Genomic DNA, 14143 nt, shown 5'->3' with positions numbered 1-14143 from the left:
TGGATCATTGGCTTTAACTCCATTGGAAACTATTTTAGAACTGCATGTTAATACAAGTCATTATGTGACTGTGTATTATTGGTATAAGTGGATTCTCCTTCAGATAGTCTAAATATATAGTAGTTCTACCTGTTCTTTTTCCTTCTTTTAAAATCTGATGAGCTAGGAAGTAGCTTATGCTTATTGAACAATATGGCATGCTCTTTGAAAACCTGAGACTGATTAATTAGATTTAATAAGTGCCTTGAATTCTGATACTTGGAATACATGAAATTTTATTTTATCCACAGATACTTAGTATGTGTCATTTTCTTCATTAGTTTTGATGATTATTGATGATCACTGTGTCTGATACTCTTTTAAGATTGAATTTACTTAATCAAAAACATGTTTTTGTTTTTATCAATCTTATATTCAAGAATAATATGACATGGTGATATATATACTCCTGAGTATAGTTAGAGTGTGGCTAAGTAGTCGCTTCTCCTTGCTGTAAGTTGAAATATATTCTTCCATTTATGTGTTTAGAATAAGTTCACCTTTATTAGGTTTGCAGAATTCAAATTGATTTGCCATAAGCATGTGTCTACTGTGCATTGCTTAGATTTGTATTTAGATAATACTCTTCTTATGTGTTTATTCTGTCAAAACTGATCTCAGGTACATAATTAAAAATTATTTTCTGGTAAAATCATAGATTCAGAAAATAGAATATAAATTGTCTCATCAAACCTCAGTTTTTATTGGGGAGGAAAAACAGGTTCAGAAAAGGTAATTCATCCAAGGTCATAAGAATAATTTGATTGGCAGGGTTTTTAGGGTAGATGTTATGAATTTCATCTTTTATTGTGGAAAAGAATTCATTTTATTTAAGGGTGTTGTATAGAATTAGGATTTTTAGAGCTCAGCTGGACCTTATCTCTATGTTTACATTTTGTAGATTAACTCCTAATTTTACAGATGAAGTAACGGAGGATTAGAGAGGTTAAGTAATTTGCTCAAGGAAATATCTCCAGGATTCGGCTTCCTACTCCTTTTCTCTGCCTCCAAGGAAAAATTTATTTTTGTTTTTATTTTATATTGCTTTTTTAAAAAATTTTTAGCAAGACTAAATATAAGCAATTTTTAAATGTTGGCTTTCAGAAACACTGAAAAATAATTACTTAAAGGCTGAAATAAATTTGCTTGTCAGTTTGATAAGCTGTCACTTTGTAGAGAACTTTTAATAAAAGTACTAATTAACTATAAATTCCATTTTAGAGACATAAAATTAAGAGGGTTTTGCATGTTGAGACAATGACTAAATTTAGCTTTGGGGATTGGGCTTTTATCAGCCAGAAACATGATTAGAAGGCTGTGTCTAGTGTTTAACTATCTGATTGGGCTACATGTTTTACATTCCATTCTCTGCAATGGAAATACAAATTAAAAAAAAAAACTCTCCAAGTTACTTTATTAAGTTTGCCATAACCACCAGTGTGTACTGTTGCTGTTTTGAAAGAAAAATATTACTTAATATAATTAGTAACAAATGAAGCCTGTGGCATTTTTATTTAAGAGGGATGGAGGGGAGGGATGACTGATCCATTTGTGAGGTTGTATTATTTATTTAAATAAAGTGTTCATTTTACTGTTATAATGAACTAATACTGACCTTGCTTTTTAGAGTTATATATTTTAAAGGAAGTTTACTTTGCATAAAAAATCTTTCAATTAATTATTTAAATTGAGTTTTCATATTTTTTATGTAAATACAATATGGTTAAAAGGGAATAAGTCATATTAGAATATGAATTTAAGAACAACAGAGAGGATATATATTCCTTGGGTTGCTTATTTTCTTATTAAGTTTTGAGACTTGTTTTTGTATTTTGAATATGTCTTTTATCAGTTATGTTTCCAAGTATTTACTACTTTTCTGTGGCTTGTGTTTTCATTTTCCATGAGGAGCAAAAGGTTTTAATTGTTATGAAATCAAGTATATCAAAAAAAATTTTAATAGATTGTATTTTGGTGTTATAGCTAAGAAATCTTTTCTTTTTTTTTTTTTTTTTGTTTTTTGTTTTTGAAATCTTTTCTTAACTCAAGGTCGCAAAGATTTCTTCCTGTGTGTTCTTCGAGGAGTTTTGTAGGGTTTGTGTTGTTGTTGTTGTTTTTGTTTTAGTCTGTGATCCATCCATTTTTAGTGAATTTTGCAGATGGTGCAATGTATAGATCAATATCCATGTTTTGAATATGGATTTCCAATTGTTCCTGCACCATTTGTTGAAGAGACTATCCTTTCTCCACTGAATTGCCTTTGCACCATAATGAAATTGCCTTTGTACTGTTTTTGTTGAAAATCAGTTGGCTATGTATGTGTGGTTTAATTTTTGGACTCTTTTCTGTTCCATTAACCTATGTTTCTCTGCTTTCGCTGATACATTTTTGTCTTGATTACTGTAGCTTTATAATAAATCTTGAAATAAGGTAGTGTGAACCCTCAAATGTTGTTGCTGTTTTTCAGAATTATTCAGGCTATTTCAGATTCTTTATCTTTCCATATATTTAGAATCAACTAGTCTATTTCTTTAACAAAATATCCTGGAATCTTGATTGAGATTGCATTGAATTTATTGGCAGGATACAGTATATTGACCGTATTGAAGTTTCTGATACATGAACATGGTATAACTCTCCATTTATTTAGGTGTTTCTTGATTTCTTTCATCATTTAATAGTTTTAAGCATATGTATTTTGCACATATTTTGTTAGATTTATACCTAAGTGTTCTACCATTGTAATGGTAGCTTTTAAAAAAGAATCAGTTTCCTGTTGTTGAATGATAGTACATAGATATACAGTTGAATTTTGTATATTGACCTTATGTCCTGTGACTTTGCTAAATTCATTTTTTTACTTGGGATTTTCTAAGTAGACAATTATATTTCTTGTAAATAGAAAGTTTTATTTTGTCTATTCTTAGCTATATACTTTTTATTTCTTTTCTTTTGCCTTTTTTTTTTTTGGTCTTACTGTACTGGCTAGGCCCTCTAGTATGATGTTAAAAAGGAATGCTGTGACTTGACATCCCAGCCTTGTTACTGGTTTTAGGAAGAAAACAATGTCTTTTACTATTAAGTGTAATTTAATATAGTTTTTTTATAGATACTTCATTGGTTTAAGTAAGTTCTGTTCTAGTTTGCTGAGAATTTTTATCATGAATGGTAGTTGGATTCTGTCAAATGCCTTTTCTGCATCAATTGAGATAATCACATGGTATTTCTTCTTTAGACTGTTAATGTAGTGAATTGTATTGGTTGACTTTCAAATGTTAAGCCATTCTTGCATTCAGCAGGTAAACACGACTTGGTCATGATATATTGCCTTTTTATATATTGCTAGATTTGATTAGCTAATATATTGTTAAAGATTTTTGTGTCTGTGTTTATGAGGGATTACTAGTTTATAGTTTTCTTATGATGTCTTGGTCTGGTTTTACTATTAGGGTAAGTCTGACCTCATAGAATGAGTTGGGAAGTATTCCCTCTTCAATTTTTTTGGAAGGGTTTGTGTAGAATTGGTATTATTTCTACTTAATTGTTTAATAGAATTCACCAGTAAAAAAGTCATCTGGAGGTAGAGTTTTCTTTCTTTGAATTTCTTTAATACCTATAAGACTATTCAGGTTATCTGTTTATTTTTGAGTGGTAGCTTTGTAGTTTGTATCTTTCAAGTAGTTTTTCCATTTCATCAGTGTTGTCAAATGTATAGGTATAAAATTTTTTGTACTTTTTCCTTCTTATATCTTCAGAGTCCAAAGGTCTGAAGTGACTTTTCCTGTTGCATTACTGATATTGGTAATTTGTTTTTCTCTCTTTCTCTCTCTTTTTTTAATAGGTTAGTGGTTTATCAGTATTATTAATATTTTCAAAGAACCAGCTTTTGGTTTCATGTTTGATTTTTGGAGGATATTTTCACTGAATATAGAATTCTAGGTTGACATACTTCATAAATATCTCTGCATTGTTTTCTGGGTTGCATAGTTTTTGATAAAAAGTCTGATGTCATTCTTATCTTTTGTCCTCTATATACAGTGAGTCTTTTATTTTCTGCCTGCTTCCAAGATTTTATCTTTGATTTTCGAAGTTTGAATATGGCCAGGCACACAAGTGCGTGTGTGTGTTGTATTCTACTTGGGGTTCTTTGAGCATGTATCTGTGTTTTGATGTCCTTCATTGTTCTTGGAAAATCCTTAGCCATTATCTTTTCAGGTATTCCTTTTGTCTCTTTCTGCCTCTCTTCTACTGGCTTCCAGTTACACATTGTTAATCCATTTGGTAATGTCTCATGGCTCTTGAATGCTGTGTTGCTGTGTTTTGTTCTTCTCGTTTTTATTTTTTTGGGGGGTGGGGTGGGGTTCAGTTTGGAAAATTTCTATTGACCTACCTCTGGGTTTATTAATCCTGGCATTAGCTGTATCAAGTCTACTAAAGAGCCCTTTGAAGTTTTCCTTCATCTTTGTATTATGTGTGTTGTGTGTATTAAAATTTAATTCTTTTGGTATCATTTTTTTCTGTGAGATTATCTGTGTTTACATGTGTTTTTCATCTTTTCCAATAGAGCCTTTAACATATTAATCATAGTTATTTTAAATTCTCTGTCTAGTAATTATACAAGTCATATCTGAATCTGGTTCTGTTGATTGCCTTATCTCTTATCAATGGGTTATTTTCTTGCTCTTTCATGTATCATTTTTTGTTGAAAGCTAGATATTATGTGTAGATTAGTAGAGTGAGATAAATATTATTTATGTATGGAAATGGACAGACCTTTTTTTTAGGTCTTTAATGTAGGGGGGGATTAAGTCATTTTTGTCAGGAGTTTAGCTGTATTTGGTTATCCTCCAGACACCATTAGCTTCAAATTCATCTAGCATTTCTTTGTCTTTGGTAGAGTATTGATGGTCAGAGGATTTTTCTCATTGTTCATGTTCCACCCTCTATTTCAGGCTTTCCTAGCGTGCCTGTGACTCAAAGAGGCTTTCTCCTCATTTTAACTCTCCCCCAGTAATATACTGCTGTTATTTGTCACTTGGCTTTTGCTAATCTGGTGCCAGGGGCAGGGAGGGGAAAAGAAAAGAGACTTTTTCCGTTGTTCTAATTTAGTTTCAGGCTGGTCTTAGGCTTATCCTGTGTCCATGGTTTTCAGCAATGGGGCTTCCTAAGTCATCCTGTCAACTCCTCTCAGGAATTTTTTTCTGTTTTTTCTGTTTTCTGTTTCCTTGCCCTAGCTGCAGTGGGTCTTCACCTATGCTTCAGATGTGACAGGATTTGCCATACTTCCCCAAGAGGCTTAAGTCTTTTTTTTTTTAGGGGAAATGGGAGAAAAAGATCCAGACAGGATTTTATGCCTTCTCCCCGGTGGCAGCTGTGCCCCTCTCCCAGACCCATGCCACTGAGGGGAAGTTTTCTTCCATCTCCTGTCCTATCCCCAGTTTTTCTTGTGACCCTCTGATAAGGTCCTTGGAAAAGAGCTTGCAAGTGGTTGCAAACTCCCTGAGCATCTGTAGCTTCAGAGTTCTACAGTCTCAGGCTACTTCACATTTGGCCTTTAGCTACTTGTTTAAAAGTTTTTGTGCAGTCTTCCTACTGACTTCTGTGGCAGCTCTCTTTCTCTCCAGTGCTCTGCTCCATATAAACCAGTGTTCATGACCCTTATCTCCTTGGGGGTGCCTATTTTCCTTATATTTCAGGCCAGTTGATTTCCGTGCAACCTCAGCTCTCTGATTTTTTTTTTTGCTTTTTTAAGTTATGATTTTGTATTTTTCTTGCAGTTAGAGTGGGAACCATATCCTTTCCAGATTTTTTCCAGATTTTTACATCCTTAGAGGAAGTTTGAGATTCTGCTTACTTTTCTTAATCACTAATGCCTCTATCTGACTAATTGCATGGCATTTTAGTTAATCTGACTACTTTTGTTTTTGCCTTCTTCCAATATATTCTCTGTTTTGTAGTCAGAATGACAGCTTTTAAAGAGCTTCTCGAATGCTATATTTTCCATGTCACTTCGGGGCCTTTGTACACTGCTGTTTTTTCTATGTAGACAGCTCTTTCCTCTGCCTCTTCAATTAACGTTAGCTAATTTCTGTTCATCCAGTACATTGTTCTTCCTCAGAGAAGCCTTCCTTGACAGCTCCTCACACTGAGATTATATCAGGTTTACTCCTTATATTCTTTCATGGTACTCTGTTTATTTCTCACATATAATATCACAATTTATACAGTTACAATTAGATAACTGTATAATTGTGTGTGAGACGGTTGTTTTGGTTTTTTAACTGTATTTCATGCTCTCTAGAATATAAGCTCCATGAAGACAGGAACCATTTCTTTCTTGTTCACCAAAATATACCCAGGGCTTAAATTAAGAAATATTTGTCAAATGGATAAATAAATAAAGCTGGAAAAGAAGTTATACACTGTAATCAAAGAAGCTACTGTAAGAATTACAGTTTTACATAAATGTGACAAATATTTGTCCCTGGCCTCTGTGGAAATTATTGTGTGAAGTTAACGAATGAATCCTGCAGCCTGCTTGGAAGACTAAACTAAGAGAAAGGGAGAACCAAAGTTAAAGAGTCTTTGGAGATGGAGTTGTACTTTTTAATAAAGAGCTCTAGGATATGACTGCAGTGTGGCCATGGAGTATAGATACAGGTCTGAAGGAAAAATTGTTGTTGGTTTGTCAATTTACCATTTAAAAAAAATTGTTTACTCCTTGGCATGGAATGAAAAGAAAAAAATATATTGAGGCCTCAATTATTAATGTGATTTTTATGAGGTCAGTGAAAATTTGCAATAAAGATATGGGAAGGGTGGTATAAATAAATGCTTTAGACCTCCCATAAAAGAAAAGTAGAGCAAGGTTATTCATAAATATTTTGGTAATGAACAAGAAAAATGCGTAGTTATATAGAATTTCTCTCCTTTTTTGGCCATTTCTTTGTAACAATGATGTGAGATATTTTTATAACCAAATTTTTCTGATTATTACTTTGAGAAATGTGAGTACAGGGCTTACACTACCAAGTAAGTTCTGTCCTCTGATTTCTTATCCTAAAACAAGCTCTCCTGAGGCAATTTCATAATCTTCTAGAGTGGGGATCAACAATCTTTTTCTGTAGATGGCTAGAATAATCTGTATTTTAGGCCTGCCCTTCATGTGGGCTCTGTTGCAACTACTCATCTCTGCTGTCTAGCATGATAGCAGCCATAGACAGTCTATAAACAAATGAACGTGGCTGTGTTCCAATAAAACTTATGAAAACTGAAATTTGAATTTCAAATAATTTTCATGTGTCATGAAATATTTTTCATTTTTTTTCAAACATTTAAAAGTGTAAAAGTCAGAAACCATTTTTAGCTCTTGGGTTGTATGAAAACAGATGGCAAGCCAGATTAGACCCACTAGCCATAGTTCGCTGATCCTGGTTCTAGAGTTTAAACTATTACTCATAACCCAGCTTCTCTTCTGATTTTTGAGGATTTCCAAATATCCACTGAATATCATCTCAAATTAAACATGACAAAACTTTTAGTAATTTTTTGCCCTCCTTGTCCTACACCTGTTTTTCAATTTAAAGATCTTAGTTAATGGCACCTACATCCACCTTATTGACTGTGCAGAAAAGGAACCTGAGATTGCTCTCCTATAGGCCGTCTTTCAAGGTTGGCCCTGGGCTGGTGTCTAGAAACTTGGACTCAGGAGTGTTCTCACTGTTTCCTAACTAATACGTGTAGTTTACTCTTTACACAAGCAATGTGGTTTAAGCTAAACATCTGCTTTCCTTCTCAGGGTTTGGAATTTTACTTTATGCTAGGCAGAGGTTTCCTATGTGACCAGCCCCGAATAAAAACCTTGGGCGTCGAGTCTCAGTCTCAATTCAGTGCTGGAGCATGTTCTGTGTGATTCTATGAGGAGAGGGTTCTAAGAAGCTTACACCTGGCTTCTTTCAGACTTTGCCTCCATGTGCCTTTTCCCTTTTCTGATTTTACTTTGCATCCTTTTATTGTAATAAATCATAACCATGAATATGACTATATGTTGAGTCCTCCTAGCAAATCGCAGGACCTGGTGGTGGTCTTGGGGATCCCCAACACACACTGACCAAGCCAAAAGCCTGAAAGTCACCTTCAAAGCTTCCTTTTCACTTCACATTCAAATGCTTTGACCATATCTTCTAAACACCTCTCAAATTATTTTCTCCTCTTCAACATCTTTGTCCTTTCTTTGATTCAGACCTTAGTCACGTCTCACCTGTCTAAGGTAATATATTCTTGTGCCTGCCTTCAGTCTCTACCTATTCCAGTCTGTCCTATACAGTGCCCCTTATTTTCACATTTTTGTGTATGTTTGTATGTATGTATGTTGGGTGTGTATGAATACATATATATGTGTGTGTGTGTATTATATTTATATTTATCTTTGTTCTAGTCTGACCACATCACCCTCTGGACTTAAAATCATTCAGGGCACTCTACTGCCTAAGGAATAATGTTAAACTTCTTAGCAGAGCATTAAAAGCTTTTTGTGATCTGTCCAACGTCTGTCTGTATAGGCTCCTGCCACTTCCCAACGTATACTTTATACTATGGCTATATCAAAGCACTTGCAGTGCCTCAGACCAGCTCTTTTATGCATAAATGCCTATCCAATGTTTTTTTCTTCTATTTGGATTACCAGTGTCTTTACCAGAGAGCAAATTATTACACATTGTTTAGAACTTTGTTCTGAATTTAGTCTTTTCTGTTCTTCTAGGTAGCTTGTAGTTCCTTCTAGTTTCTAGAGCACGTCATGCATTCCACTTTTATCATATTGTATTTAAATTATTTGTTTTATTTCTCTGCTGTGTTTTTAGACTGGAATCCTTAAAAGCCAAGACAGAATCTTGTTTAATCTAGCACAGGGTCTGGCACTTAGTAGGTGGAGTCCATAATGTGCTTTCAAGAACCCAAAGTAATTTGTCTTCCAGTTGATGCTATGAAATGAGAGAAGGAAGGGATGAACTGGAAATATATATTTCCTCCTGAGAAGTTTGGTTTCAGAGGGGCTTCCCTGGTGGCGCAGTGGTTGAGAGTCCGCTTGCCGATGCAGGGGACACGGGTTCGTGCCCCGGTCCGGGAGGATCCCACGTGCCGCGGAGCGGCTGGGCCCGTGAGCCATGGCCACTGAGCCTGCGCGTCCAGAGCCTGTGCTCCACAACGGGAGAGGCCACAACAGTGAGAGGCCCGTGTACCACAAAAAAAAAAAAGTTTGGTTTCAGAGAAGTTTACAGATTAAAATGAGAGTAAATAAGTTAACACATGTTACTTATAAAAAATATATACATGAGGGTAAAAACAATGAAAAAATAATTCTTTGTAATCTTTTTTGTTGTATTGTGCAATAGAGCCTGACTGCATTTGTATTATTACTTTACATAGGTGGAAATGGATATTGTTGAAAAACTGGTAAAAATGATACCTTGTGAGCATGAAGATCTGCTGAATATCACCCTCCGACTTCTACTGAACCTATCCTTTGACACAGGACTGAGGAATAAGATGGTACAAGTTGGGCTGCTTCCCAAACTCACTGCACTCTTAGGTATGCTTTTTAAAAATTAACGATAGTGTTGCTTGGAATTTCCAACATCACTAGAAAATTTAAGTCTGTCTTGAAAAGTCTGCTGAAAAAAAATCATTGTGTATATGTTCTTTGATTGGGTACCTAAATATAAGCAGAATGAATGAAAAATGACCTGTGCTAGGATTTCCATGGTGGTATAGAATGAAATGGAATAGGAACTTTTAGCTGTTTGACTTCATTTACCCCTGTGAAAATGAAACCAGAGTGAAAATATAAAAATACTACTATGGGAGCAAGAATGAAAAATTACTCTCTCTTCAGCATTTTTTTACAAAGCAGATATTGTTTAAGTTCTTATATTCTGCCATACCTTTAAAATACTCCTTACCAATATACAAATTTATGGAGCCTTTTTGTCATCAAGTAAAAAAGGGCATTTTTATATAGTGTCAGAAAATATTATATTGGAGGATTCAGTTTATACATTATTTTCTTTCAGCTATTAGCAAGATATCTATATAGTGAGGATGGATTCAAGAACTAACTCTTCTGTGCTCATACATAATGCTTCTCATGCATAATGCTTCTTAGCAAAATATTTAAAAACACTTTTTGATCTGTTAAGTGTCTGTCTTCATAGGCACCTGCTACTCCCCAACATACACTTTATACTATGTCCATACTGATCCCCTTACTGTTCTCTAAACAAATTCTTTATGCCTCAGTGCCTGTCCACCTGCTTTTTTCCTCCACCTGGAATGCCATTGCTTTTCTTAACGAGAAAGCAAAGTTTTACTCAGCTGTTAAGACTCTGTTTCTTTGTTTAGCACTGCAGCTTCATTCTTTTTTTTTGTAGCTTTCTCCATATATTCAAATATTTTTAAGCAGTGGAATAGTTGGAATGATTTAAAATTAAGTTTATTCTTAGCTATCTAATATCTGCGAATCCAGTCTAATTGACATCATCATTTTTTTTTTACAATACTAGAAGTAAAATTTATTGAATATTTACTGTGACAGTTATTTTGCTGTGTGCTCTGTTTACATTATCTTATAGAATCCCTGTCTGAGATCTTTACCCAGGATTACACAGTTAGATAAAAGACAAAGCTCAAATTCAAACTCAGGTATATCTGCTGCCAAAGTTGGATTTATTAACTACTATAATAAACTACTATGTATAATAATATTAAGTTAACTATGATTAAGATAGGCAGCACTATAATTTAAAATTTCAGTTCTCCAAGTCCCCTTAAAAAAAGTTTTAAGGAAATTTATTTCTTACTTTTTTTTCTCAGAAAAGGAAAACCTTTAGTCTATTAGTCAGTCTAAGAACATATGGTCCATTGGCCAGTCCACAAATATTACACAGGAGTTTTATTATGCATTTTAGAAGAAACTCTATTGAGCAGCACTTTCAAAAACTGCTTTTGGGGAACCAAAGAAATACTAATATCTAGTGAGGAAACAGGAAAACTTTAAAGTAAACTTGGTGGGCCTTGAATTTAATTTATGTGATCCTTTATTTATCATAAATCTAGCAGAATTATATATCGAATATCAGGTTAGATTCTTAGTGTATGAAGATGATAAGCTAAAGTCCTTGTCCTGAAGCAATTCATAGTCTATTTGGTTTGTTCAGTATCCAGTCACCTACTTTAATGAAACAAATAATGTAAAAGAGATTTTTGGGAAATTACTCATAGGGTACTCATTTCATATTTTGTTAACAAGTAGTAAATTTTGGCATATAAGATATTCAATACAAAAAATATTTCTTTCATCTCTCCTAGAGTTCATTTCTGGAGTCAGACTGTCTTATTAGAATTGTCACTTTTTCCTTTTAAACGTGTCACGTTGGGCAAGTTACCCAAACTCTGATTTGGTTTCCTCATCTGTAAAATGAAGATAATAATTATAACCAACTTAAGTTATTTTGAAGGTTAAATGAGCTATTGCATGAACGTACTTAGACAGTACCTGACACATAATTTCTTAATAAGTGTTAGCTATAATCATATTTATTACTAACATCATCATTATCATTTAATGTGAAGTGGACGTTCTGTAAGTGTTGCTGACTTACCTTTCTCTGAGCACAAATATCCTTCTTATAGATATTAAATCGCTGTTAACAAACAAGGTAGCTTATTTATTTTTACTTCCCTGTGATACACGTGCAGTTTAATTCAGTTTAAGTCAGTAAAATGTTGCTAATCTACTATGGCAGAGCATAATGCTAAGCACTGTAGAGAAATATTTTTCAATCTGTAGATATATTGGAACTCAAAAGAGAGAATGTTTCCACATTGATACTTCATACATAAAGTGCCATTTGAGATGGACATTGACAGATTTGTCTTTTTAACAAGGTGATATTTACAAAGGAAGGAAGAATAGAGGCTGTAGAAAATATTTCAGATAAAGTGATCAATATTACCTAAGGCATAGATGGCACTAGGCCAGTATGAGGAACAATAACTAAGAAAATAGTGGGAGATAAGTTTGAAAAAATGGGCTCGTATGCTTATGTGGCATCATGAAGTTTAAGGCTGTGCTAAGTGTTATACTTAATATAGTTGATGATAGTAATCATTGCAGGTTTTTGAGCTAGTTGGGTCATAATCAGAGTATTGCCCTAGGGAAATTAATCTGGCATCATTCTGCTGGATGCACTAAAATTAGAGTCTAAAGAAGAGAACAGTAGCATGTTGTGTTAGCAGGACAAGAAGTAAAGAAAACCTGAATTAAGGAAGATGTGGTATGTCAGGTATGAGGCAAAAGGAAAGGGCAAAAGAGACATATCATAGGTAGACTTAATATGACATGGCTGCTGTTTGGATATGGATAATGGTAAAGAATTCATAAAAACTCAATGCCTGTTAGAATGTTAGTGCCAGGAACAGAAATAGAGATGTGTAAAGGAAGTAATTTGAGGACATCAGTGATGGATTTAGTTTGAGATATGTTGGAGACATCTTAGACAAAGATGTTCAGTAAGCAGATGGAAACATAGGTCTAGAGCTCAGGAGAGGTAGGAGTTAAAAAAAGAGAAACTTGTCCAATAGATGAGTAAAACTGGAAATCGGAAACCACTAAGTGAGCTATAACAGTCAGAGAAATATGATTATTTTTCAACAGATACATAAAAAACACGTTAAATTTAGGCTGTTCCTGAGAAGCAGTGATGTTCTTGGAATTTTCATGCAGTAGAGAAATGAAGAAACTGAGTAGGAAGAGCAACTGAAAACTTTTTACTTCCTTTTCACTCATTCTTTCAAAGTCATGCTTTATTATTTTCTTTGAAGTATTATGAATTCCTAGGGCATCAGATTTTGCTGCACTAGGGAGAGTAAAGAGCTAGTATTATTCTAACCTTACATTACCTAGGTAGGAGTGGATGAGATCTTAAAAGTTTCCACCTCTGTTCTTAGCTGATCTGTAAAAACTGATTGAAAGCAAAATAATTCAGTTGACATGTTTATGGTTAGCTTGCCTTAGTAACTTCTTGTCTTATCTTTCTATGGCAAGTAAAAGATGATGACTAAGTAGCATTCCTCATGAAAATATACACAAAAATTTTCGTAGAGAATAAATTGAAAAAAAAAAGAAAAGATATTGTGATTTGAATAATTATTAAAAGCAAAGAGGAAGTTGGTAACGGCTCGGCTCTTTTGCCATGTGAGGAACGAATATTCATTTATAAACTCATGAAAACTTTTCATCTATCTGAGAACTACTAAGTTGACTCTAAAATCATTCCTGTTTAGGTAAAGATTTAGTATGTCATACTCTTTATTCCCCCCTCTCTTTTGTTGCCCACAGCCATTGAATTTGAATTTAAGCAGTTTGTTTTTTCAAATGTTCATTTTTCTTTTTTTAAACATCTTTATTGGGGTATAACTGCTTTATAATGTTGTGTTAGTTTCTGCTTTATAACAAAGTGAATCAGCTATACATATACATATGTCCCCATATCTCTTGCCTCCTGTGTGTCCCTCCCATCCTCCCTATCCCACCCCTCTAGGTGGTCACAAAGCACCAAACTGATCTCCCTGTGCTATGCGGCCGCTTCCCATTAGCTATATATTTTACGTTTGGTAGTATATAGATGTCCATGCCACTCTCTTACTTTGTCACAGCTTACCTTTCCCCCCCACCATATACTCAAGTCCATTCTCTAGTAGGTCTGTGTCTTTATTCCTGTCTTACCCCTAGGTCCTTCAGAACCACTTTTTTTTTTTTAATTCCACATACATGTGTTAGCATACAGTATTTGTTTTTCTCATTCTGACTACTTCACTCTGTGTAACAGACTCTAGGTCCATCCACCTCACTGCAAATAACTCAATTTCATTTCTTTTTATGGCCGAGTAATATTCCATTGTATATATGTACCACATCTTCTTTATGCATTCATCTGTCGATGGACACCTAGGTTGCTTCCATGTCCAGGCTATTGTAAATTGAGCTGTAGTGAACATTGTGGCACATGACTCTTTTTGAATTATGGTTTTCTCAGCGTATATGCCC

At 34.2% G+C, this 14143-nt stretch overlaps 1 protein-coding gene across 1 annotated transcript in view; it reads left to right on the top strand.

The window, feature by feature from the left end:
- Positions 1-14143, top strand: part of KIFAP3 (kinesin associated protein 3) — a 152450-nt gene that overhangs the window by 45957 nt on the left and 92350 nt on the right. Inside the window, exon 10 of the mRNA XM_024742440.1 lies at positions 9466-9628. Within this exon, the coding sequence (XP_024598208.1) occupies positions 9466-9628 (163 nt within the window). The remainder of the gene's footprint in view (positions 1-9465; positions 9629-14143) is intronic.

This window comes from Neophocaena asiaeorientalis, unplaced genomic scaffold, assembly GCF_003031525.2.
Source record: "Neophocaena asiaeorientalis asiaeorientalis breed wild unplaced genomic scaffold, Neophocaena_asiaeorientalis_V1.1 scaffold99, whole genome shotgun sequence".
NCBI lineage: Eukaryota > Metazoa > Chordata > Mammalia > Artiodactyla > Phocoenidae > Neophocaena > Neophocaena asiaeorientalis.
The sequence above is the reverse complement of the archived record's forward strand: the minus strand, read 5'-3'. Positions and strand labels throughout refer to the sequence as shown.